Source organism: Bombus impatiens, unplaced genomic scaffold (assembly GCF_000188095.3).
Source record: "Bombus impatiens unplaced genomic scaffold, BIMP_2.2 scf_0033, whole genome shotgun sequence".
NCBI lineage: Eukaryota > Metazoa > Arthropoda > Insecta > Hymenoptera > Apidae > Bombus > Bombus impatiens.
Genome location: NT_176452.1, coordinates 66,358 through 91,439, shown reverse-complemented (window position 1 = coordinate 91,439; position 25,082 = coordinate 66,358). Strand labels below are relative to the sequence as shown.

Here is a 25,082-nt window from a genome sequence, read left to right as displayed (position 1 = left end):
GGGAAAAAGAACAAAGTAAAGTTTTAAAAAAATTGTTATTATATTATAGTGTAACTTTTTTATTATCAGTATTTTACATTTAATTCGTATCAATTATTATTATTTGTTACCTCAGTTTAAATACATATAACTTGTTTCCAATCTTAAGATATATTTTATTGACATTTATATATCTCGCCTCTGCATGTTCAATCAAAAATTGATTTAATTTAATAGTCAAAAAGCGTGCTTGATCGTCTAGAACTGACAGTTCGTTGCCAAGACACCATAAAAAACTTACATGATAAGAAGAATCCTAAATGTGGAAAATGATAATTTATTATCATTATTATCGTATTATAATTGCTTATGTTATAAAGCAATAAATATAAAACTTTCATCAAAAAGAACTTGTTGCACTTTTGTATAACATATATAATCGTTGTTTAAAATACGTTACTTACTTCATAAAAAGCTGGTAAATCATATTCGGCAAGCAACTTATTAACATTTTTCACAAAATGACCAAGGACTCCTTTACAATCGATACATTCTATCCCAAGAAAAGTTCGAGTTTTTTCCTCGTTAGTATATGCCCGTACGTTTAGAAGCTCCAAATTAAACTGATCTGTCTGCTCGCATAACTTCTTGGTCTCCTCTACGAAGGATTCAATCCAATGAAACTTTAAAATTAAAGTTCTTGATAGACTAATATGAAATTGCTCAGAAAATATATTACATTTAACTGGCACTTCTCCCAAAACTGAAAACATCCATGAGAGCATGTCCTCGCTGGGTTCATCTGGAATTTAAAGTAGCTATAATGATTTTATTCTTGTAATTAAAACATATATACCTTTATTAAATACTAACAGTCAATATAAATTAACGTGGCCCAGTTACCACGTTCGTGTTTAAAACTTCTTACTCTTCCCTCATGTTGTAATGGATTATCATCTACTTCTTCATGATGAGGAACACCTTTCCATGATGTAATGCTTCTAGGCAAAGGTAATCTATAAAATAAAAGTTATTTTCTACGATTTTTTTTAGTACAAATATTTACTTTACTAGAACTTTTTTTTAACTATTTATTTCGAATTTAAATCTGCGAAGTCTAAACATAGATAATGAACACGCATGTGATACCTTCGTATAAATCGTTAAATCTGTTTATAAAAGTTAAAAAATAAATTTATCAAATATACATTTCTCAATACATGCATACTGTAAAAATGAATAGTTATTCCAATTATAAACATACCTAACAATTTATTAAAATGTATTTGAATACTTAAAAGAAATCGTAAGTATAATAATTATAAAAACCAAAGAAGACAGATACCGTTTAGAATTTTCCTCAGATTTACTGTTATCATTAATTTCATCTTCTTCAGAATCAGAAGCGTACGTACTTAACAAATCTAAACCTGACATAGTGTATAATATTTGTAATTAACTAAAATCTTTCATCCTTTGAGGTTATATTTTGAAATTATTTATAACTAATTGTTCGATTCTTTATTTTTTCAAAATACAGTCATGTTTCGGTAATATTTAATCTTTGTTATTCGAAATACATTGAGTTTAAAGATTATAAATATAAAGAAAATAGTAATATTAAAATTTCTTTTAATGACTTTCGAATGGCATTTGTAAGGTTAACTTTTCCAATCTACTAAGCTACAAATGCGAACAGAACATAACGCAAAATAAAATAACATGTATAGTACATACTATGTTAATATATACATACGTATATACACATGATTTATTGTAAAAACTAATTAAATAACTTTTGTTGCTTTTAATTACTGAATATGAAACAAAATAAAATTTCAATTAAAAACTGAAGTTGATGTTATAAATTTATTTCAATTTCTACACAAGTCGATGAGTTGTCAATTTACAAATCTATATACAAACAATATTTTACAAACTTAATATTAAACATTCTTTAAACTTTATTATATCATAATTTTTTATTCTTATATTATTTTATTACATTTACTTATTCACTAAAATCTTCTTCATCGCTAAAATATTGGTTCTTTTTATATCTTTTGCCAGATTTATGAACTGATCTACTTTCCTCCTCATATCCCTTATTCCCTAATCTGTGATTATTTTCTAATTCTTTTTGTCTTTGCTATAATGTACATATAAATAATAAATACAAATATTTATTACATTTGGATCACATTAATACATTACCTCTAACGCAATAGCAGCGCTTAATGTTTCTACTTCTTCATCCCAATTATCCTCTGCTGATTCATTGTCACTATTTTTATTAAAATCGCTTGTTTGGTGAGTATTAGCTTTATGTTTTTTTCTAATTCTAATCTTTTTTAATGGTGGATTTCTTGGTCCTAATGTATTGTTCCTACAATTGTATGATAAGTGTCCTTCTTCACCACATTCATAACATTGAGATTTATCTGGATAATCTCTGCGACGTATAAATTCAGTACTCCTTCCATTATCTACTGCTATGGAACTTTTTATTGTACGACCACCTATCTGTTAAAAAGTAATGTATGAAAAATAAGTTAGGATGAATATTATTACATAAGAAAAATTACAGTTTACCTCTGTGTTATTTAAGTTTTTCGCGCAACTAATAGCATCCTCTGGATTAAGAAACAATACAAATGCAACACCTCGACTTCTTCTTGTAATTCTGTTTTTCATTACTGTCACTCTAAAGATAAAAAAGGTTATACTTGAAATATGTATAAAATTATACTTTAAATTATTTGATGTACATGTAATGTAAAAAACTTCTTTTATTCTCTAAGTATTGAAAATTTTTATATTTTATAAAAATTAAGATATATAAGAAAATTTAATCTGAAAATATGTGAGGATTAAGAATGTAGTAAACAATAATTTTTATACAATTTTTGATGAAAGGATAAAGGTAGAATACCACGATAAATGAAATATATAAAATATTTAAATAATATATTTATACAAATATATATTTAACAAACTAATAAAGAATTAAAAAGTTAGCTACTTAAATTTCATAACTTACTTTACAATTTTGCCATAACTCTGTAAAAGTTGATGTATATCATTATTTGTTAATGAAAAAGGTAAATTTGAAATATAAACTGTTGATTTACTTGGAACTACTCCACCACTCATTTTTACATATTAAATTTCGATTATTATTTATGACGCTTGTATTTAATTTAACCTGAAATATAAGAATAGAAAAAATGATAATTATAAAGTTAAAATGTTATAAAATGTTTGTCATGCATTGCATTTCACTTATTTTCTCTTATAGAAATTTTTATATTCAGTGACGCATTCAATAATTATAATTTTATACTAATACTTATCTTTTTGCAAGTAAAACAGCTTTTTTGTTCCATTTAAAAAACTATTTATTATATTAGCAATTAAGTCATAAATGCAATTAACAACAATATAATACGTTTCGTAAATCGAATTTAAAAATCTTTTTCTGTAGTTCAAAACGTATATAATTCGATATGACATATTTCAGTAATATTTCAATTTTATATTAAACAACAATATCTACGTTAAAAATACTCACAAAAATCGTTAAAATTACTTATATGCTATGTAATATTAATTCTTGCATACATATTGGAATAACTGTCTTGTAAACTATAAGAACATATACCATAAACTAAGCTATCAGTAGTACCAACATGTAACAGACACATTCACAAGCATACATTCAAATTAAATGAAATAAGTTTCATTCTTTGTTAAATTATATATATTTAGGAGAAAATTAGGTAAAAAACTTATTTATCGACAGGTACAAAAAATTTATAAATAAAATAATTTCATTTTATTTGTTAAATTGGTGTCACACATGTATAAGTTCTAATAAAATTTCATATAAAAGTAGTATAATACACAAAAAAAACTTCAAAATGTATTACATTTTTACTCGAAACAACTTCTTATTTAATTTAAATAATTTCCATTAAAGGTATGAAATTTATCTTAATCTATACATTTGTTAGAAATAAAACGTTCAAATTCTCAAAGGAATGTAATACATAACATTGAAATTAAAAAATGTATATTTATAAAATAGTTTAAATGTTGAGTTTAATTCTTTAAGTACAAAATTTACGTGTAATGCAATTACATATATCATTCCATTATATCTACAAATTAAGTTTCATAAGTCATGTTCAGGGATGGCTTTTTCTAAATATTAATTTAAAATATCTGAAATACTCTAAATAGGCATTTTATTTGTTATAATTAAATGGAATAAATTACTTTTAAATATAATAATACAATTGTCTTTTTAAATATATGTAGTTTTAACTATAAAATACTAAATTTGATATTTTGCTATGATGGGATAGCCAAGTACATACGCAGCATCCATTAATAACGAACAAATGTCACGAATTTGATTGTTACTGTTTCCATGTAACAACAATTACATAAAAAGATAAGTATAGTTTGGTCCACTTTATTCTGTGACTATTTTTTTTATTTACAAAATGTATGATACAAAATAGAGCAGACGGAACGAAATATTAAATATCAATAAATTAAAAATAAAAGTGAACGCAAAAATCAATTGATCGCTAAAGGATAGTATGTTAATTGTGTGCGGCTCTCTTACCATTCATGTAACCTATCCATCGTTCCGCTGTAGTAGTAAAAATCGGATCATTGTCAATTGAATTTAAAAGAAGAAGTTGATTAACATGAGTAGAATGATAATCCCACCTAGCTAAATTTGGAGCCGTTTTTAATGTAAAATGACGTAAATCATATGTAGTACCAGAACCTGTATCGTATAGCGTTAACATGTTTTTCAAGGATGTCATACCCTGATTAAAAAGGCGAGATGCTTCTACCGCATCCTTACCTGTTGCTATGCTTTTTAGATCATACAAACCAATTAAAGAATAAATAAATCCATTAAGTATAAATGAAGAGGGTGTCGTAGGGTATTCTTCGTACCACACGTATTTGCTTAAAAATATTGCAGCTACGCCGCCTTTGCTAGAGGATACCTTAAAAGGTTGCAAACCTCTAATAGCAGCTTGCAAATATTTTTCTTCGCCCGAATGATAATATGCTCGTGCTAATACAGAAATTGCATGTCCTTGACCCATACTAGAATACCTGTGAAAACATGCATTTAAATAAATATATCGTGATAACATATACATAAATTAAATAATTTATTAAAATAAAATACCATCCAGGTTCAAGAGTAGCCATTCCTGGGGCTACTTTTCTTCTGACAGGATTTGCCCATCCACCAGAACTAATGTTCTGGTTACTAACAAACCATCTAGCTGCATCATAGAATTGTTCCATGTGTTCACTTGTAGATAATGTTATATTATCAATCATCCCAGATCCATACAACGTCATTTTCACGATCTGTAAAATAGATCATTCTTAACATTTATTTTTTTATTATCTTATAGCAGTTGTTAAGTATATACATTACCTTTAATTTCGAGCGAGACATTTTCTTTTTATTTTTATCATTTAAGTATAAACCTTTTTGCAAATCTATTACTAGGTCTCTAGTGAATCTTCTCCATTGATGATTAATTTGACCAATTCCATAGTAAACGTGATTGTTATATATATGCAATACTATGTTACTAGTAACATAATGAAGGTAGTATGTTTCTTTTCTTTCTCTAGATTGCAATGTGATCATAATGCTTCCATTATCTTTAATATTAAAATCCCATTTCAATACAAAATCAAGTACATGATCTAATTGTAAGGTAATACCAGATGTACTAGTTTCTGGTGTTGCAAATCTCATTACATGACTGTTAACATGTTTATCAAATATTCTAGATGCAATAGATCCTTGAGGTGTAATCCATTCTCTTTTAACTTTATCAGAGTCTTCTATCACTTTCCTGTGAGGTTCTGGTTCTGTCAAATTTTTGCTATAATGTGATAATCCAAATTGAGCAATTTGAGTAGGATAATAATATCCTTGACTCTCCCATTGAGTAGATATTGGTACTCCGTCATTTCCACTAATACATTTAACACGTTCTCGAACTTCAACATTATAATTTTCAAAGGTCATAAACACTCCTCTGGGATCATATTTTCCTTTAGGATTAACGATTTTGGAATAACTGTGTAACCATTCAAATCTTTCTAAGCCATCATACGTGGCTAATTTTCCATAAATCTGACGTATTTTAAACATATTAGTATTTTCTTGTGATTAATCATTTACTTTACTTTTACTACTTACCTCAAAATATTTATGAATAAATGAAAATGGTATGTAAACTTCATCTCCTTCTTTACGACATCCAATAGAATAATCACCATTTATATGACAATCTATCTCCTGATATCCAGTTTCTAAGTTTACTCGATCCTTTATACATATAAAAAAAATAATAGTAAATAATAAATATTATTATTGTATAAAATTTCTACACCAAATAATTTTATAGAAATAGTAATGTATGTTAAATTTATATATTTGACTCAAATTATGCTTACTTTATGCTGAAATTTTGATTTCCAATCAGTGTTTCTAAAAAACGATGGGCTATCACAATTATTCCATGATGTCAATAGTGAACTTAATACTGCAACTATTAGTACAAGTAATAATGTTTTAAAGTTCAACCTCATCATCATATAAAACCTGTTTTTGAATGAAAATGATTTTTTATAAATAATATCAATACATAGGAAGATTAATTTTATAAAGTATAAATAATATTGCTATGCAATGCTTACTTACAAGATGTTATTAAAATTCTTGCCTTCCTATCTGTTAAAAACAGCTTCGATTAAAGGTAAATATTTTTTCCCCCATTTTTTTTAAATTGTAGAATTCTGAAAGGACATAAAGTCATTTCTTCAAAAACAACAAGAAACAAATGGTAACAGCCGATGACAACTTTTAAAATGCATATATGTGTTCACCTTTTTATGGATATTCCCTTTACATTTTCCATCAAGGATTTTATACGTTTAATCACCGATGGTTATCGATGTTAGCTATTGTTTCATACATTCCATTCATAATATCGTCTGCAGTAACCAAAATGTTATATCTGTTCTCGTTAATCACATTGTCTATTTTATAAAGAAAGTTGCATGCATTCTTGATTATAGTGTCAGTAGCATTGCATAAATTCCCTAGAATTCGTTTGCGAAATATTAACTATGGGTAAAGTTTCAGTGGTTTTAAGAAATCTCGATTATATTGAAGAAATTTGAAGAACAGATTGTATATTTGCATGTGTAGCAATTTTTAACATTTTGCATGAATTTTGTATATTATAATATACATTGTGAAGAAATATTTTTAAATACTCTAAACTTTAATGTGATATAAATAATAAAAATTTTTCGTTTACAAATTCAATTGATTATTGATAATATTTAAAACTATTAACAGCCATTCTTCGCCATAAGTTTGTATTACCCATTCTCGTAGTTCATTCGTTATCTTCCACCTAAATTTATAAAATTAATTATATTTTTTCCATGTAAATTCTCTCTGCTTTCATCGTATTCATCGAAATCATACACAATAACACAAAAATATCTTTTTTCTGCATTATGCAGATTACACAAAATATGAGCAATCATAGTTTATAGTAGCGATTCATAATTCTATGGTTGAAGGTTTCTTTATATCCTGTTACTGTGTGATCAGTTGATACGTATAACTCCATCTGTGAGTCGTGATATACAATGGAATGTTCAATATTACTTGTGTACTAAGGAAATTTATAAGAGATGGAGCTGAGAGGAATATTGAAATATTGTTAAATAGGTATGTGCAATACATCCACGGGGTATTTTGAATTTGTATATATTCGAAATAACCATTAATATGCTCGACTTTGATCGTGAAAGGAAGATGTGCATCATTATTAAACTTCCATTTTTCAGCGTTCCGCAAAGTATGCGCTGATACTTTCGTCAGAAGCCTCTTTTACTTCTTTTCGTTTGCATAGCATTCTTCTTTTTGCAATATTTTAGTCTAATTGAATTTCGAAGCGATCGCAGCAATGTATATATGGTGATATACATGCTAAAGAATTTTTACGTTAGCATACTTCGCTTGCTACTAGTCGCTACTGTAAGTCACACAACCATATTCCGATGTCAATGGACCCCGCTGATGCACTATTATTATAATGTTAGATATGAAACTTTTGATTTTTAGAAGCCAGTCAGGTTAAGTTACTACTAAGTAATTAGTTGGGGAATAATTTCCCTTTGTAACATGGATTATATGGCATTTGAGTCACAAGTACGAAGAGATTATTCTCAAAAATGTTAAGTAATATTTGTAGCCTTTGAAATAGCATGTGTGGTGTAAATAATTTCTTTTCATATGATACTATATAATCTTGTAATTAATAGTTAACTTCTAACATTTGTGAGTAATGTAATCGAAAAGATTTGAAATTTCTCTTCATATATTTTTTTTGTTAGAAAATAAACTCATAGTGTAGTATCTTATAATTTAATTTTAAAGATTAAGATCATGATATCTTTTATTCTTCTTTTATTACAGGATTTGGTCCATGTGGGTTGTCAGCATAAGTAGATATAATAAATAATTAAACTTTATAATATCAGGTAAAGAAATGTAATATAGTTTATCAGATTAATATAAAATATTAATCTAATAATTTAATTTTCTTATAAACAGCATATTGTAGTAAAAGAAATTATTTATTTTGTACTACAGTGTATATGTATTTTCTAATACTTAATTTTTATTACTAATTTTATTAATTTATCTTGAAGATAATATTGAACAGCTATATACTAATATTTTAATTAATTTTTCCATAAAAAATATTAGTGGAAGATTTATTAAGTAGTGATGAATCTTTCAAAAAGAATCCTTCAAAAGCTTTTTTTTAACTAATAACATACAGGTGTACAATGGAAACAGCAAATCAAGAAAAACAACTTCCTTCACGGGGATTGAAGCAAGTGAAGGTAGATAACTGGGGGACTTTTTTTCTTCAAAGACTTCAACAGCTTTATTTTGAAGAAGAATTGCTTGATCTTACAATCAAGTTTCCCACCAGTGATATCACTGTTCAGGTATTAATCTTGTACATTCCTTATTTATATCTAAAAATTGTTATTAAATATTTAAAATTAAATATTTCTTCACTATTTATTGTTATATTTAGTTCAAAGAACTTCTTCATTAATATTTCAGGCTCATCGTTTAGTCATAACAACATGCACAGATTATTTTATGCAACTTGAACGTGAACAAAAAGAAAAAGATGAAAATTTTGATGGAGTAATTATCATGCCACCAGATATGCCATATGAATGTGTGAAGTCAATTATAAGGTAAATTTTAACACAGTTTGTATAGCAAATAAAGTTATCACACTTTTAATATAATACTTTTATAGTTTTATGTATACTGGACAATTAGAGTATTGGACTTCTGAGCAACATGCTTTGTATCGTACAGCACAGAAAATGAACATGACTGTTCTAACTAAATTACTTGATGCACAATTTAATACTGCTTCTCTGCAAAATGAACAAACAGTGAAATGCAATACCCGACCCATAATAGCAGTTTCAAAGCCTTCAACATCTAGCACAAAAGCAACAACTACTTCCACTTCATCTTCAGGGTTGTCAAATCAGCCATTACCAGGTAGAAAGTAAGTATGTTTGCATATAGATTAGAGATTCAAATACTCATTCTAGTTACAAATAATTTAGTTACGTATATAAATCTTACTCTTCAATTTTACATGTACAAAAAAATTTTCTTTTTATTATGTTAGACTCCCTATATGGAAAAGGAAATTAGATACACCACAAAGTATGCCATCGCTTAATTATGAAATGCGAACATTCCACGGGATGCCGTCGACAAATAGGCCTACAGAGGTAACTCCTGGACCTTCCCGATTTGATCTCCCCGAAGCGGAAGAGTTTGCGCTCGGGGTGTTCTCGTCATTCGATGACATTACGTACAATACAAAGCCTATCGTTCAAGCGCCAGACAAATATAAAAGAGATAATTCGCCTAGTGGTAAATGTTCCCCAGACAGAGACAGTAAAAATGATACAACCGAAGATGAGGAAGATGACTGTCATACAAACGAGAAGAGTCTGAAGGAAATGAATTCCGACGATGATTGGTCCGTGACTAGATGTTTCCAAAGGGGTCAAGATATGCAGCCATCTCCATCTAAGAGAGTGCGATTTGATCTCGAAGAAAAAGAAAATATGGAAAAGGGGAAACGAACGAACTCAGAAGACTCGATCAATAATCACGCAAAGATCATTCGAGAAGTATTGAAGAAATACCCCCATTTAGTGAAAAATAACAAGAACATACGTTTGAAAATCATGCAAAAAGAAGCAAAGTCTTCAGATAGTAATTCAGCATGCAAGACAAAAGTCTCTTACGTAGTTTTGAAGTCTGATCACCTGATGTCGAGCAATAACACCGATGAAACCGAGGCAAAGAGTAACGGAAGCGTAGATGGTGGCGAGACTGGACCTTGGAAATGTAACAAGTGTGATTTAGAAGAGGAGTATACAAACTACTATATGTACAGAAGACACATGCAGGATGTACACGATGAAAAATTTGATATGCGAGTTTGTGAACACTGTGGTTATAAAGCAATCAAACGAAACATCCTGATGTATCATCTTTATACAAAACACAACGTGCCTCCTCCGAAAAGCATGAGTTTTCCAAAATGTCAAGCATGTTCTTACGTGGCACTATCGGAAGCGTTTTTGGTGAGGCATCAAATCAACCATAATCATCGACCAACGTCGCGTCAACATTCGTCATCCATCGAAGAGATTCAGTGCATGCAATGTTCACAAACGTTTAAAGACGTTACCGAATTGACGACCCATGAAATTAATACGGGCCATGGAAACTTGCCGGATGGCAAAAAGAAGGGACATCGTTGCACTCATTGTGGTAAAGTTTTTGTACAAGCTACGAATTTGCAAGTTCATATCGATTGCGTACACAAGGATCTGCGGGATTCGGATGCAGCTTCAGTCTCTATGCCAACAATTTCTTTAGAACCTTCTTCAGAAGCGGAAGCCTTGAGTCACGTGGCTAGTGGTATAGCGGCATCCTTAGGTGTTGGAGATAGCGTTTCCTCGGAACCTCAGGATGGAGCTTCGAACGTATCGGGATATATTGTACCGGAGATGCAATTAAATAATATTTCGCACGAAATGACTTACAATGCGCACGAACTGGACGGGCAACATATGATAATGTTGATTGACAATGACAACTACCAACAGCAGGAAAATGATCAACAGCAGCAGCCACAACAGCTAAACATTACCGATAACGAACAAATTGTAATGCAAGGTACGGAGGATGGGATGATCGTTTACATTCATGGAAACGAAGATGTAGAACGACAAACATACGATAATTACCACTCAGAAGAACTTACCGAAGAAACTGAGGAGATAGTGGAGGAAGTGGTTGAAGAAGTTGAGGAAAAGGTGATGGAGGAGGAAATGCAAGTTGAACAGTCGGAAATATTGGAGGAATGCAGTTCTGATCAGGTAGAAGAAGTTATACAATACGTGGAAGAACAGACAGAAATAGTGGAATATGATGAACAATGCAGCGAACAGAGTAACAGTGTAGGCGAATCGCAGGAATCGGTTATGATCATTGAAGAGGAGCATCTTGAGGGAGAACAAGAGGTGGAAAAAAATGATAAGCAAACTAAAGCGAATAGCTTTACAGAATGGGATGATGATAGTAGAGAATTAGCTGATTCATAAATAATAATATTATTATTATATTAACTTTGTCACACCTTATGTTTGATCAATATCCGTGACTAACAAAACGGCATGTTTGAATTGCATTTCATTTTGCTTCTTTCTTCATTCTCTACATAGTAAATGATTGAAGATTACTATACAGGACATTTTCTACTTTTCTGGCAAGATTGTAGATTATGCTCCACAATCCTGCCGGAAAAGTAGGAAACACCTTGTATATACAGATACAAAAGAAGCAATGTAAATGAATTATTTCATTTTTAGAGGATATGTAGAGTCATAAGCTTCAATTAATTCGTGCAAATTGATTTTAACTTCAACATTTATCCTAAAACAAATGTTTGTATATACAGCTTAAAGCTGATATATATATATATATATATATATATATATATGTATGTATGATTGTATTCAATCGTTAGAGATTTAATTTGATCACATCTGCAAAGGAACGGAAGAAGAAAAGTGGAAAAATTGTTTATGAACTTTTCTTAATTGCAATTTTCAATTCCTTTGAACATATAGTTGCACAAACGTGTGGCAGTGGGTGAATATGAAATGCAGAAAATGAAGGAACATGAATGTCGAATTTCTGATTAATTCCTGACTGCACATGTTCAATGCAAATATTTAAAAATAAAGAGATTAAAAGTAATACGTTTCTTTCAGAAATTCTTTCTTAGACTTTATAATGTTGAATTTGATGATTATTTATGATAATTGGTATATATCTTTCGTATCTATCGTTGCGTTCAGATAAACATGATACATCAAAATAAAAGATCGTAGTCAATTAAGCATTAATGACAAAATGTTATTTTACATTTCTTTCATTATTTCAAGTCCATTAATAAAATTCTTTTGCCGGAATTGATATAATAAAAGAAATAAAATTCAATCACTTTTTCCTTACCAAATTGTACATTTTATTATTTCTTTCATTACATGATTTGGAGAATTTTAAGACATATAGTTTCAAATATTTAAAATTTTATACAAACATTTGAATAAAGCAGATCGAATATAATTCATTAATTTATTTATATAAAAAAATATGCTTTGTATAGTCATATATTCTCTATTTTCCGGAAGGAATAATATGATTTTATCGAAGAGATATCAATAATTTAAAAAATTCTTGAAATCAAATCCCATTATACATCATTTGCAATTAAATACATGATGCCTGTTTCATATTAAAAAATAGAAAATAAAACATTCAAAAAATTGAATACAGAAGATAATATATTTTTAATAAAGTCGGACAGAATAGCTTGTATGTGTACAGCGTGAGTCACTTAACGCGTTTTATTTAGTCAATTCTCTTTCTCATAAGTAACCAGCACTTGTTTAGTTTTTGAGCATAATATTTTGAATTAGAGTAATATCATCGTAAATTCAGTAAAAGTTTCGAAGATGGTATTTAGAGTTAATACAATCCAAGCTATATATAGAAGAATATTTGAGTTAGTAAGATTCAACGAATAATACATGTAAATGCAGATCACGATAAAGTAGATAAAATATGCTAGAAACATTTGTATTTTTAACACACGCGTTCAATTTTGCCGTAAATCAAACACATAAATATAGTTTAGTTATTTTGATCCGTCTAGTATATTTAACTTCAAATGTTTCTTTTTTGACTTATACATGTCTATGCATATGTATAAAATTGTTTCTATCGATCAAATGGATACAAGATTAAAATTGAAATTTTTGTATTTATAAGTAAATGGGAAATCATTTGATATGAAGAAAATTCAAATAGAGTAATGTGTCAAAGAATCATTTTATTTTTAACTTGGAAATGTGATGAATTCAATATATACGATAAATTTCTCTGTTTTAAAGAAAAATACTAATCACGCTGGGCGCGTATTAAGTGCCTCGTTTTATATATACACGCATTATGGAAAATACTGATTTACGTCAATATGTAATTTCTGAGTTCTCATTTACTACAACCTACGCACGATTAACAAATTATAACGTCGAAGAATTTTATCTGAAATATACATTAGTCAAATACTAACATAACTTCATCACTTGTTACTGGTCCAGTAACAATCTTTCGTTTCAGTATTTTCAGAGTTATAGAAATTGAAGAAAAAATTAAGATTAAAATTTTTCAAGATTCGTAGGAATTCTTGGATCAAAAGATATTTTATTTGTATATCTAATTTAGTATCATTTGCTAGATTGGAAAGGATTTATCTTGTCCATATCGTGCAATTTTGATTAAGCGTACTTTGTATTAATTTTCATATTATTAATTGTATCATTTTTTTGTATTAATTTTTATATTATTAATGTATAATTGAAATGTATATCAATTTTTAGCAAATGTCTATTTTTTCCGCAAAATACGATATCTGCTTATTGTTAGAAAAGAAATAGTATGTTATAGATAAAGTTCGGAAACCGTTCTATATATTGTATCGACGATATTAATAATTTGAACAGCAATGAATTATATTAGGATATATCAGTGAGTTCGATCTTGTCGAACGTTCAATAGTAACGAAAATTTTATATGTAAAATCGACCAAAGGTTGATTTAAATTGTTTTGGATTTGGATCTCTGATTATTGCAAATAAGGACAGAAAGACTGGAGGAACAAGAAAACTAGATTTAGAATGCATGCAAAATAGAAGGAAATTAACTGCCATAGTTCGGTTATGGCCATTATCAAATTATTAGTAACTACTTTATACAATATTTTTAAAAATAGTTGGCAGTGTTACATAAAAATCGTTACACTCGTTACAATCGTTAGACTCGGTACGATACGATATCATTAAGTTACGCATACACACACCTACTTAAGCTTATCTTCTTGCATTGTATAAGATTCCTTTACCACTTTCTTCATAATTTAGTTATGCGACGTATGGAAACGTACAGGGTGCTTCCTTAGACTTTTTTAATTACTTAGACAATTAATTAGAAACGAGAAATTTCTGAGATAAAAATAATATGATTCTTAGTGCGATCATTTTTTTAGTGCACATCGATTTTTTAATTTATTGAAAACCGACATAATAATTTTGTCAATCCTAGAGATGCATAATATTTTGTTTTCTTGACGTATCAATTTTACATGTATGCAAAATTGTTTAATATTTTCGTCTTAAAATATTTTTAAAAATCTCGAAAAGCGACACATCATATCGTCTGTAATTTGGAAAATGGATAAACAAATGTTCGTAAAATCGATTAAAAAATTTCACAACCCGATATTTCGTTCTGAGTATAATTTTAAGCTAAACGAACGAACGTTGGCTGTCAAATCGATTAATATAAAAAGTATCTGTAGTACTTTTACGTGTGCTGCTCAAAATAATTAAGAGATAATCTCCTAAATTATACAATTAAATAAATACATAAGCTTAATTAGTCCAATTATTTCGAGCAGCGTAATTTCTTACAAGAAATATGCTTATGAAGTAAGATAAATAAATGAAATTCGATGTACTGATTCAATTTATGTGCAGTAACGTGATTTACAGTAAAAGGAAAAAAAAATAATGTCAAGAAATATCTCTATACGAATAAAATCGAGAAAATAGGTGATAATAAAATTATCCGATATTGAAGTGAAGATAATTTTAATGCAAATTAAGTATTAATATTGTAAGAAGGGGAGAAAATTCGTTCGATCAATAGTTTATCACAATGTAATCGTTAATGATTGACACAAGCTGCCTCTGATGCCAATAATCTCGTAAAACGATATTTTAAATAGGAAATATGTATAAGATATTTGACGAAAAATGTGTAATAAAGTAACGAATATATAAATGAAAAAAGGAAATATCAAATAATTTCATTCTTCTCTTCATTTGATGATTAACAAGAGTAACATCAAAAAATATCACGTAAGAATATATCATAGGAAATAACGTAAAAAATAACAAGTCCTTCGTTCTTTCTACAAATTCGATAATTACTTTTTCTGCCTTTGTACGTTACATTGTTTCAACTCAAAGAACAAATTATTCAAAAGAATTTGCGAATATCTGCAAATTACGTAAAGAAAGTATAAATATTCTATAAATTCAGTAACATTTAACGCTACTGTATTTCACACTGTTTTAATTTAAAGATAATAAATTATTCAAAATAATTAAAAATTGTTAGCAAAGAACCAGAGAAAAGGTTAAAAAAAAAAAAAAAATTTTGAAATCGAAAATCTACAGGTTGTTTTACGAACATTTACCTTGTCTGAAAGATTGGCTCCGTTCGGAAAAATCCCAACCTTACCCGAGTACTGTGATGGTGTACCCCTGGCGCACGCTCTCAACCAGTACCGAAAAGTTCTCGAGGCGGGACTTTGCGCAAATGATTCGGACAAAACCGCATGTACAGGAAACGTAACCAGTAGCCGGTGGTAGTGGCGAGGATGGCGATGATGGCGGTGGTAGAGGGACACGATTGCCCGATCGTGACCGTAGTAGCAACATGGGGTAAAGGTGCGAGCGAGCGAAAAACTGGAGAAAGGGAATAAACGAGTGAGATAAATTGACGAGTGGGAGCGACCAAGAAATATAAACAGCGAAACAGGGAAGAAAATATCATACCATTTGCGTGTTGGAAGAGGATGGCCTGAGCTCGAGGTAGGTGGAAAGGGAGGTAAAGGTGGGTGGCGGTGGTGGTGGCGGCAAAGGAGAAAAAGGGGGGCTGCGGAGGTGAGAAGGTAGGAGAACCAGCCTCTGCCAGTATCCACGTGTTCAGTGTAGTAGCGCGTTATGACCCGGATGTTAGATCGTAGCTGCAGTTTTGCGAGAACCTGCCGACCCGGATGTCTCGTTCGTCGTCTACAAGTGATCCGCTACTAATGTCCTCCTGGTTACCGAAATATGTTCAATCGGTAAGTAATGCTCGGTCACGTGATCGACGTGGCGAACGATACATTTAACGCATTCGCTTATCTCTCGACCATTGACCGTCGATTCTGATTCCTACCCCTTTAGCGCCTTCGACAGTGGCATTCGTCACACTGTAGATTGTATTCGATCAGTTCGTAGAAATTTAAATTTCGATGTACCCTTTTTTTTCGATCGAAACGATGGGGGATTAACTGTTATCCTTCTCTTATATAGTATTGTATTATATTTTATTTTATAATGGTTTAATTTTCCGTCGGTGATATAAAAACAGTCGCTCGAGCATATCTTTAGGTATCTTTAATAATTAATGTAAGTTTGTAGAGATTAATGTTAGTTTCCATTTGCATGAATGTAAACAATTCTTACATATATATATGTATGCATTGTGTGTGTTATCTGCAAGGAATCGGTTAGAAGTAGTAGAAATGTCCGTTGAACGCGCGTCAATTTCGTAAGTAGATTCAACCGTCCGGCAAAGTATAGCGTATCGGTAACATCCGAGTGTGCTTGAAGGATAGATGCGAGCAAATCAACGAAAGGTGCCAGCAAACTTCGAAGGGACCTGATAAATGCCGAAATCGCCAACTTACGTGATTTACTGCCATTACCGCCCTCGACTCGTCAGAGGCTTTCCCAGTTACAGCTTATGGCCTTGGTCTGCGTATTTCTTCGAAAAGCCAATTACTTTCAACAAGGTAAGCATCAAAGGATAAATTTAATTGAGTTGTTTAACTAAAGAGTCCGAAAAATTTGGAAACCGGAAGATTTTTAGGTATATACGTTAACGATATCCTTATCGTGATCGCGCGTTACGTTTGTTCTCATCGAGTCGATCATCTTGGTATTCGGTTAATGCGTAAAAGACCATGGTTATTACGCGAGTGACTATGTTTTTGTGGTATTCGAGTGATTTTTTTTTAAACGGTACTCGGCAACCGCCATGTTTGATTCCGGAAAACTCTATACCGCGAAAACAAATATTTGTCGCTTACTTTAACATAATTTCGATATTTTGATTTTGTTACTATTATTTATATAAAATTCGATAGAAAAGGAGTCGTTTGATATAGGTACAGTTACATTTTGCATAAATATTTCTGGATAGATACGAGTAAGCTATGTAATTACCATGCTTTAAAAAAATCTACGACCATCGGCACGAGAAAGTTGCGAAGTACAATTAGAAGTAGAAAGAAATGCTTTTCATAGACTGACTGGTTTGTTTAGTTTAATAATTTGTTGAATACACGCGATGCGAGTCGGAGAAGAGGCACATGGTTCGTTTCTGATTATCGCATACGTATGTTGTTTCATCGATTTTCAGCGGTTCTTGTATCCGAAAGCCTAAAATTAAATATTTAACTGGCCCACAGTCGCTTCCCTGATTCTACAACTTAGTAATTTGTAAAGAAACGACTAATACTGTATTCTCGATCTTAAGTAATTACACTTTTACTTTATAATAATACATCGTAGAAAACTTTGTCGAAGAATTATCTATATCTATAACTTACGAAGTTAAAATCTAAATGTAAAATCAAAAGTGAGGATTTTATGGATCTTCGCTATGTATAGCATTCTTAAATGCTTTATAAATCGTTATAAATCATCATCAGTTTACGAAGCATAGATTTCAGTGTACAATCTGCGTAAGAAAATACTGTATTGTTTTTCATAATTAAATGAATAAAACGAAATTTTTAGAATATGACAAAGAAACACTAGATGTTGTAATAATTTTCATTGTGCATAGACAACGGTTGTTATTCATGAATATATAATATATTAATTGTTAATTTCCCTAGTACTACAAAGAATTTCGTTGTGCATAAAATAACTGACTTTATAATAGATATGAAAAACTGTTGAGATGCAAAGATAAAAAATTGCGAATGCTTTTGCGCATACTTGCTGCACGGTGAACGCTATGCCTTTGTTTCATGGCGAGACGCTTGTCGTTTTAATTTTTACATTCTCCGTCTTCCAGTAGACTTGTACGTCACCGCAAAAACCAATATCAAAATATCAGTAACTGTATTAGTTATTTCAAGGTGGTAAGTGGTAGATAATCGTAGTGACCAAAATAGCATTATCGATTATTGCAGTTGTTTTTAAAAATATAGATATTATAGGAACAGCGATACTGATTATTTTCAACTTTTAATGCTCGAATAATAAATGTACGAATATGTTGATCTAATACCACGAAACAGACAAGTTAATGCAGTGATATGTTATACATTAATGTCCATAACAAAATGATCTTTAAAATGAATTATTAACGACTCGGGCCACTAAATTATAACTACATTGTTCATAAAGTTACATCGTTCGACATGACATATAAGTAATTTCACTTTCTGTCAAGTTCTGTATTATCTAAATAATTGTTCACCCTTTGCGTCTCCATAATTTCACAGTTATACCACTTTTTCATTACTTTTGAGACAATTCCTTGACAATGTACAGTGTTAAAAATAGAAGAAGTAAAAAACTATCGATATGTTATCAAGTTACAAAAGTGGATTAACATAGAAAGTTTTCGAGGTTCTCTGTTTGTTTGTCTAGACTTCGACTTTTCAAACTCGGATCGTACAAACTCTTGCACATTACCGAATCTTGCTTTTCGTCTATTATACTTTAAAAAATTCTGTTCTATTTGCAACTCTTGTTTCACTCATAATATCGTAAACATGTATGGTCCAACGATCTCTTGAACCGAAACAACAAAATTACATTATCGACAATTCAAATACATTTCAAACGGAAATTTAAAGATGCAAAAATATACAGAGGGCACATAATACGGAGAAGTATAGAAAATATCCAACCTAAGTATTCGTTCCAACTAGACTGCGAATATTTATAGGAAAGTACATATCTCCATAGACACAATGAAGGAAGTAGAACATAAACGAGCTTTTTAATATTAATTCTTTGAGTATCACATAATTTTACATATTATATACATTTTGAACATTTTTGTACTTTCAAATTTTCCATAAACACGTAAAGATCCGCAGTCTAGCTACGATATCCACAGGGCGAAGCAAATCTCCGCTTAAATATCGTTTCAATGTATTCAGAAATACTTGCACGAACATTCTTGGTGAATAATGATAAGTATTTATAATTTCTAACAGGGAAGTTACTGGTATTTTAATAATCCTAATGTCGATCGAAATTTCGTAGGAATAAGGATCGATCGTTTGACAAGAATATTAAACGGTCGTTCGAGCATCAAAAACTTCGGGCATCTCCGTTGTGCAAGCGTAGAGAGTAATATATAGGTAAAAGGTAGGGAGGTAGGTAAGGCAAGAAGGTAAGATCGGCGTACATTCAAACTCAGCGGAGTCTAAGCGCGAGTTCCGGGTGATCCGCTGACCTGTCGGCCTTTGCAACAACACTCTCACGCTCCTGTAACCCATACTCCCTCTGTATCGTCTCTCCACTCTCCGTCGTTCTTTCTTTCTCTCCTACATACTCATTGTTTCACAGTATTCGATACTATAGTCCCGTGTAGCGCCGTTTGTAAACGTACCCGTACTGCATTAGCATACGCTTCTTTCCCTCTCCTCTTTCTCGCTCCTTTTTTCTTTCCCTAGGTCTCTTTCCCCGGGACAATCATGGAAAACGCGCAGACCCAACGAATTTTCTGTCGTTACTCTTTGGTTTCCTTGCATTTCAATCGCTTATGCCCCTTTTTCATGGCGGACGAAGGAAGATTTCGATAGAGGAGAGGGGATTTGATTATATTTCCATCAAACTCGATGTGCTTTGAGAAATATCGCTTTGGTTATATCTTGGTTGAGCGATCCCGAGGAAAAGTAGCACATATGTATTCAATTTGAAGAAATTACGGATGGAGTTAAACTCTGAAAGCTTTCGGTACCGAAATTTTTTAGACAAAGGAATTTTGAAACAACGCGCTATTCTAATTACTTTAATCGAACTATTTATATCGACGACGTTATCGAAGCTTTATCACTTAATTTATATTTATTATTTTTCTCATTATCCTATGTTTACATACGAGATGTTATCCATAAAGCTATTTTATAGTTATTGAGATAAACAGGATCTTATCTGGAAAAGTTTTAAGCTGGAATGTTTATGAATAATAAAAGCAACGGTAACGATAAGATCCTAGCAATACAGACATTGCTTTCATACACCATTTTTGAACATCGTAATAACTTTATGTTATCATACGCGAAGCTTAAGTTTTATAACGTATTGTATAACAGTCATAAACGTTTCTAATCCATCAATTTTGATGATGTTACGCGAGTAACTTCAATTTTAATTCACGAACATGCATTTATGTACCATTAACATTTGTAGATTTATTACAGAGTGATCCATAACTGATATTAATTATAAAAATGTCAATAACGAAATGAAAACTGTTTTTATCTTAATCCTTGATCGATCTATTTTCCTAAATCTAACATTTCGTACGAAAATTAAAAAAATATATTGTATGAGATCATCCTCAGATCTTTAATTAATTACTGAACGTTGAATAATACATTGATTGTATTTTTTTGTTTCAGCCTTGAAAAACTGTCCGTCCGACTCTTCGAATATCCCGACCCCTAACATTGGATTTTCAAAAGTAATATTGTTTATCATGATATCGCATTGTATTTTTGACCGTTAGTTGCTGCGGTACAAATGTTGGCCATACAATGCATGCAATTTTTCAGGCCATGTCCGGATTTATAATGATGATGACCCAGCAAGGGAAACTGTTGTATATATCGGAAAATGCGGCAGAATATCTTGGACACTCTATGGTAAAGTAATTGCAAAGACACAACAATTATGGTAATAGAACATATTAAGAATTCACTAAGACAAACATAAAATAATTGCTTCTAAATGTTTCGTTGTTCATGACAAAACGAAAGATGTGATACTACGTATAATATACGTACATAATTTGTCAGAGAAATTAAATTTAATTCAATGTTCTACATTGCACAATGTATTTTAGGAGGATTTGCTTATCCACGGGGATAGTGTTTACGACGTAATAGACAAGCAAGATCACATGGTTGTACAAAATCAATTATCTAGAAATAGTCCAATTCCAAGCGATAGAAGATTGTTTCTTTGTCGGATCAACGTATCCAGGAATTCTCGGAGGCAACTTCGTTTCGGTGATCAAAAAGTAAGTTTTGTATTTAGTCGAAATAATAATATTTTTTTTTTTAAATTCAATAAACTTCTCTTTGTCCCTAACGTCGAATAAGAAATTCTTGTTTTAATTTTATTTCACGTTATGCTTGCAATTATATATTCTGAATGTTTATTTTTTGTTTCCTAATGTTATCTTTTTGGCAGTGCATAGTATATTATTTGTGCGTTTAGTTTTATCGTTATTTTTTATAGGTGGTTTTAGTTGAAGGCCATTTTTTACCTTTCGTTCCTGTTTGTAATCGAAATGAGTTTGTTTTCCTTGCTTCCTGTACACCCGTTGTTTTGCCAGAAACTAGAGAAAGTATCGTGCAGGGCGCGACAAATATTTTCACCACCATTCACTCTATGGATATGAAATACCTTCATATCGATAAAACGTAACATTTTTATTTCTTTGTTTGAAAAATATAAAAGATTCCAATGATCTTGGAAAGTAGAATACATTTTTGTTGAATGATTTTGTTGAATTTTCAGTGCTGAAAGCCATTTGGAATACACCCGTAACGAATTAGTAAATATGTCATGGTATAATTTATTACACTGGGATTCGATACGAACAGCATATTGCAAACATCAGACTGGTACGTTCATAGAAATTTAAAATAGTTCAACTTTCCAGTTTATCTTTAATCGAAAACAAATGTAAATACATTTTAGTATGTTTTTCTTCAGTTTCAAAAATATGAAATAGAGACTCATTTAAAAATGAAACGATACGTCTTAATATTTAAAACATTTGAAAGTTTCGATATCATCCACGGTTGTTTCAGTTATTCAATCTGATCAAGAACGGTCAGCAACTGCATTGTTGAGACTGCAAAGCCGTTCCGGACGGTGGTTCTGGGTGCACTGCGTTTTACAAGTCAAAGATACTTCCGAAGAATGTCAACATCCTATCATTGTGTGCACGAATCAAGTTCTGAGGTGCGTTCCCATATATCTAATTTTCATTTCCGAATATTTCTCGCTTTCTTCTTTTCATATTGGAGAGTAATGAATTTCGTATCCGCTAAATAGAATGTTCAAGATCATGTACAAAATATATTCATCCTTTTCTTATAAATTAAATAGATAATACGAGGGTAATTATTAATACTTATTTTAGTAATTATTAGTTAAATAAAGGTGGTAACGGTTATAACAAAAAGCGTGTTCGGTGTAATGCACTATTACAGTGACAGGGAGGCGGAAGTCATGCGTTCAAGTTCCTGGCTGTACCAGTATTCATCCCAAACTAAATTTACTTACACCATCTGCTCCGGGAGTCAGAACCGCGGTGTGCCATATGCTACCGGGAGCCAAAGTAATCAGCAACAAGATTACAGTCGTTCCTTATCCCACGCACATAACAACGACACGCAACATTCTCCTGATATACGAAATTCAGAGCAGGATCCGCATAATTCATCGAAGACACAGTTAAAGGATTACGCAACTAGAAATCCACGAGAGGATGCAGAACCGGTTGATATGTCGATCAGTAGTAGCGAGCATGAGAATAGGAACGTACACATGAATATTCAACATGGTCACTATGCGCTTGGTCAATTCACCGATAGGTACAAAGCGCATCATAAAAATTCATTAAATTTGAGCGGTTATCGCGCAAAATTTATGCAATGTCACAGCCAATACAGTATGGACACGTTGTCGCCCAAGTACTATATCACGGACTTAGATAAGGAGTACTGTTGTAACGAGAGGAATAGCAGCCATAAACGACTTCCGGGTAAAGCGTTATCCACGACGACAGGATCGACAGCAGATCCGTCGGAGTTACCCATGGAACATTGGAATTCGAGTCCAGTTTGGTCGGACACTTTGCAAAGGGTACCGGATGTCGTTCATCAGGAACTTAGCCCATACGTAGCGACGCCAACTACGCCGGTCGACACTCCAGACTCCGAGCTACATCCGGAAACTCCAATTTTTAATTTCGATTGGGCGGCCGAACAGCATGTGCCCAATTTAAAGATCACGTTTCGTAGCTCGAATCAGGGGCCCAGGAAAGTCCAGGATGTTCAACCCATCACGTTGCAGTTACCACGGAAAAAGGGCCAGTCCATGAATGATTCTAAAGACTTTCCTAAATAAGACTGTGCACTTATTTAATTGGTGCTTTACAGTTAGATAGGCAAATATTTGTTTTTTCTTTAAGTAGGTATAACTTTGTAAGTTTGAGAGTTCGAGTCTGTGAGTAGGATGAAAGTTGGTATAGATCAGTTAAAGGTTACATTAGAAGAATTTGTAAAAAATTGAAAGAAGGAAAGATCAATTTTGAATTGGTGACAGTCGATCCATTAAATTAGTTCCTAATATAATAATATTGAGAGATTTAAGATTGACTGGTATCATACAAGATTGGAATTGATTTTTTAATCGGATTATTTTTCAATTAGAGTAAAAATGATGCATATAGTAATTTCGTAATTTTTATTAAAAAGAAACTTGTTTTCTCGTTGGATTGAAAGCTATCATCAGTATTAATTAAAATCTGCTTGCTGGTAACAGAGATTTATGGGTAAGATGCCATAAAGTATTAGGGTAATTAATAAAAGGTAGACGTGGAAATTTTGTCATATACGTAGAAATATCGATCGCAAGAGTACCTAATTTTTTTAGTGGTAAAAAAAGTACTTTAACTAGCGTTTAAAGGTTTTATAGAAGAAATTTTAGGAAAAATGTTGAAATACAGCTTTTTAGAATCAGTTTTAGCCGAAGTTCAAGAAGAAGGAATGTCCATTAATAAAGAATATTTTCAATGTTCATTGAAGTTATTAAACTGCAACCAATGTCCTTTCTCAGATTTCCTCCTTTCTTTTTCCTAACCTTCAAAAATAAATTAATATCTACGTAGCAGATTTTTGATTTAAATGTTATTAAACATTTACATACAATAAAGAGAAGACAAAATATGTTTTAGAAAGGACATTTTATTCAATTAATTATTTAATTTTTATTTTTAGTATTAACATTATTTTATATTGTACTTTCAATATATAATCCTACAGTAATTAGTATTCTCTGGTACTGATTTAAATTTGTAGAATTTAATAGAAATTTTATGGTAATTAGACTCAGTTTGTTTTAATTACTTGTCAATGCATATGTACATATTTCGAGTGTACATTTACATATCTACCTGCATTAACTAGGGATATTTTTTTGCTTTCTTAGATACACCAGAAGATGTC

At 31.0% G+C, this 25,082-nt stretch overlaps 5 protein-coding genes across 13 annotated transcripts; 2 read left to right on the top strand and 3 right to left on the bottom strand.

Moving 5' to 3' along the window:
- Nucleotides 1–38: 38 nt before the first annotated feature.
- LOC100748749 (U6 snRNA phosphodiesterase) lies at nucleotides 39–2,057 on the bottom strand. 2 transcript variants are annotated; one of them, XM_024368862.2, is made up of 4 exons: nucleotides 1,920–2,057; nucleotides 853–995; nucleotides 444–781; nucleotides 39–295 (listed from the first exon to the last, which is right to left on the bottom strand). In XM_024368862.2, exons 1-4 carry the CDS (start codon nucleotides 1,931–1,933, stop codon nucleotides 107–109), a joined length of 684 nt encoding a protein of 227 aa, XP_024224630.1. In that variant the 5' UTR covers nucleotides 1,934–2,057; the 3' UTR covers nucleotides 39–106. The 2 variants fall into 2 exon arrangements, with proteins under 2 accessions (XP_024224630.1, XP_003485041.1); XM_003484993.4 differs by lacking the exon at nucleotides 1,920–2,057 and adding an exon at nucleotides 1,325–1,691.
- LOC100748151 (zinc finger CCHC-type and RNA-binding motif-containing protein 1) lies at nucleotides 1,965–14,551 on the bottom strand. 2 transcript variants are annotated; one of them, XM_003484988.4, is made up of 5 exons: nucleotides 14,539–14,551; nucleotides 3,020–3,184; nucleotides 2,572–2,683; nucleotides 2,194–2,502; nucleotides 1,965–2,128 (listed from the first exon to the last, which is right to left on the bottom strand). In XM_003484988.4, the coding sequence occupies exons 2-5, from the start codon at nucleotides 3,130–3,132 to the stop codon at nucleotides 1,991–1,993; spliced, it is 672 nt and encodes a 223-aa protein (XP_003485036.1). In that variant the 5' UTR covers nucleotides 3,133–3,184; nucleotides 14,539–14,551; the 3' UTR covers nucleotides 1,965–1,990. The 2 variants fall into 2 exon arrangements, with proteins under 2 accessions (XP_003485036.1, XP_012242880.1); XM_012387457.3 differs by lacking the exon at nucleotides 14,539–14,551 and adding an exon at nucleotides 3,551–3,662.
- On the bottom strand, nucleotides 4,313–7,210 carry LOC100746913 (D-glucuronyl C5-epimerase B). The gene is made up of 7 exons (XM_003484978.4): nucleotides 6,926–7,210; nucleotides 6,740–6,836; nucleotides 6,493–6,640; nucleotides 6,236–6,364; nucleotides 5,456–6,169; nucleotides 5,198–5,385; nucleotides 4,313–5,121 (listed from the first exon to the last, which is right to left on the bottom strand). The coding sequence occupies exons 3-7, from the start codon at nucleotides 6,631–6,633 to the stop codon at nucleotides 4,590–4,592; spliced, it is 1,704 nt and encodes a 567-aa protein (XP_003485026.1). The 5' UTR covers nucleotides 6,634–6,640; nucleotides 6,740–6,836; nucleotides 6,926–7,210; the 3' UTR covers nucleotides 4,313–4,589.
- LOC100743485 (centrosome-associated zinc finger protein CP190) lies at nucleotides 7,457–12,588 on the top strand. 6 transcript variants are annotated; one of them, XM_024368816.2, is made up of 8 exons: nucleotides 7,457–7,783; nucleotides 7,903–8,092; nucleotides 8,180–8,291; nucleotides 8,534–8,598; nucleotides 8,904–9,075; nucleotides 9,197–9,336; nucleotides 9,402–9,662; nucleotides 9,789–11,787. In XM_024368816.2, the coding sequence occupies exons 5-8, from the start codon at nucleotides 8,911–8,913 to the stop codon at nucleotides 11,785–11,787; spliced, it is 2,565 nt and encodes an 854-aa protein (XP_024224584.1). In that variant the 5' UTR covers nucleotides 7,457–7,783; nucleotides 7,903–8,092; nucleotides 8,180–8,291; nucleotides 8,534–8,598; nucleotides 8,904–8,910. The 6 variants fall into 6 exon arrangements, with proteins under 6 accessions (XP_024224584.1, XP_012242828.1, XP_012242837.1 ...); XM_012387414.3 differs by lacking the exon at nucleotides 7,457–7,783 and having other exon boundaries at nucleotides 7,790–8,092; nucleotides 8,180–8,266; XM_024368830.2 differs by lacking the exon at nucleotides 7,457–7,783 and having other exon boundaries at nucleotides 7,791–8,092; nucleotides 9,789–12,588.
- A 1,949-nt stretch (nucleotides 14,552–16,500) lies between the features above and the next one.
- LOC100742286 (neuronal PAS domain-containing protein 4) lies at nucleotides 16,501–24,694 on the top strand. Of its 2 annotated transcripts, none has more exons than XM_024368840.2 (9): nucleotides 16,501–16,664; nucleotides 17,202–17,378; nucleotides 21,240–21,301; nucleotides 21,393–21,482; nucleotides 21,683–21,859; nucleotides 22,081–22,265; nucleotides 22,363–22,469; nucleotides 22,659–22,812; nucleotides 23,064–24,694. In XM_024368840.2, the coding sequence occupies exons 2-9, from the start codon at nucleotides 17,330–17,332 to the stop codon at nucleotides 23,980–23,982; spliced, it is 1,743 nt and encodes a 580-aa protein (XP_024224608.1). In that variant the 5' UTR covers nucleotides 16,501–16,664; nucleotides 17,202–17,329; the 3' UTR covers nucleotides 23,983–24,694. The 2 variants fall into 2 exon arrangements, with proteins under 2 accessions (XP_024224608.1, XP_003485071.1); XM_003485023.4 differs by having other exon boundaries at nucleotides 17,197–17,378.
- The last annotated feature ends 388 nt before the right edge of the window (nucleotides 24,695–25,082 follow it).

What these genes read in the sequence shown, in the direction of transcription:
- LOC100748151 (XM_003484988.4), bottom strand. Translation starts at nt 3,132, where the DNA reads ATGAGTGGTGGAGTAGTTCCAAGTAAATCAACAGTTTATATTTCAAAT. An exon ending in AGTTATGGCAAAATTGTAAA is followed by an intron (nt 2,684 to 3,019) that starts GTAAGTTATGAA and finishes TTTTATCTTTAG; the next exon opens with AGTGACAGTAATGAAAAACA. An exon ending in AAAACTTAAATAACACAGAG is followed by an intron (nt 2,503 to 2,571) that starts GTAAACTGTAAT and finishes ACTTTTTAACAG; the next exon opens with ATAGGTGGTCGTACAATAAA.
- LOC100746913 (XM_003484978.4), bottom strand. Translation starts at nt 6,633, where the DNA reads ATGATGATGAGGTTGAACTTTAAAACATTATTACTTGTACTAATAGTT. An exon ending in TTATTCATAAATATTTTGAG is followed by an intron (nt 6,170 to 6,235) that starts GTAAGTAGTAAA and finishes AAAATACGTCAG; the next exon opens with ATTTATGGAAAATTAGCCAC. An exon ending in GCTACTCTTGAACCTGGATG is followed by an intron (nt 5,122 to 5,197) that starts GTATTTTATTTT and finishes ATGTTTTCACAG; the next exon opens with GTATTCTAGTATGGGTCAAG.
- LOC100743485 (XM_024368830.2), top strand. Translation starts at nt 8,911, where the DNA reads ATGGAAACAGCAAATCAAGAAAAACAACTTCCTTCACGGGGATTGAAG. An exon ending in CCAGTGATATCACTGTTCAG is followed by an intron (nt 9,076 to 9,196) that starts GTATTAATCTTG and finishes TTAATATTTCAG; the next exon opens with GCTCATCGTTTAGTCATAAC. An exon ending in TGTGTGAAGTCAATTATAAG is followed by an intron (nt 9,337 to 9,401) that starts GTAAATTTTAAC and finishes ATACTTTTATAG; the next exon opens with TTTTATGTATACTGGACAAT.
- LOC100742286 (XM_003485023.4), top strand. An exon ending in CTAACATTGGATTTTCAAAA is followed by an intron (nt 21,302 to 21,392) that starts GTAATATTGTTT and finishes GCAATTTTTCAG; the next exon opens with GCCATGTCCGGATTTATAAT. An exon ending in TACCTTCATATCGATAAAAC is followed by an intron (nt 22,266 to 22,362) that starts GTAACATTTTTA and finishes TTGAATTTTCAG; the next exon opens with TGCTGAAAGCCATTTGGAAT.
- LOC100748749 (XM_003484993.4), bottom strand. Translation starts at nt 1,416, where the DNA reads ATGTCAGGTTTAGATTTGTTAAGTACGTACGCTTCTGATTCTGAAGAA. An exon ending in TCTGAGGAAAATTCTAAACG is followed by an intron (nt 996 to 1,324) that starts GTATCTGTCTTC and finishes TTTATTTTATAG; the next exon opens with ATTACCTTTGCCTAGAAGCA. An exon ending in ATTTACCAGCTTTTTATGAA is followed by an intron (nt 296 to 443) that starts GTAAGTAACGTA and finishes TTCCACATTTAG; the next exon opens with GATTCTTCTTATCATGTAAG.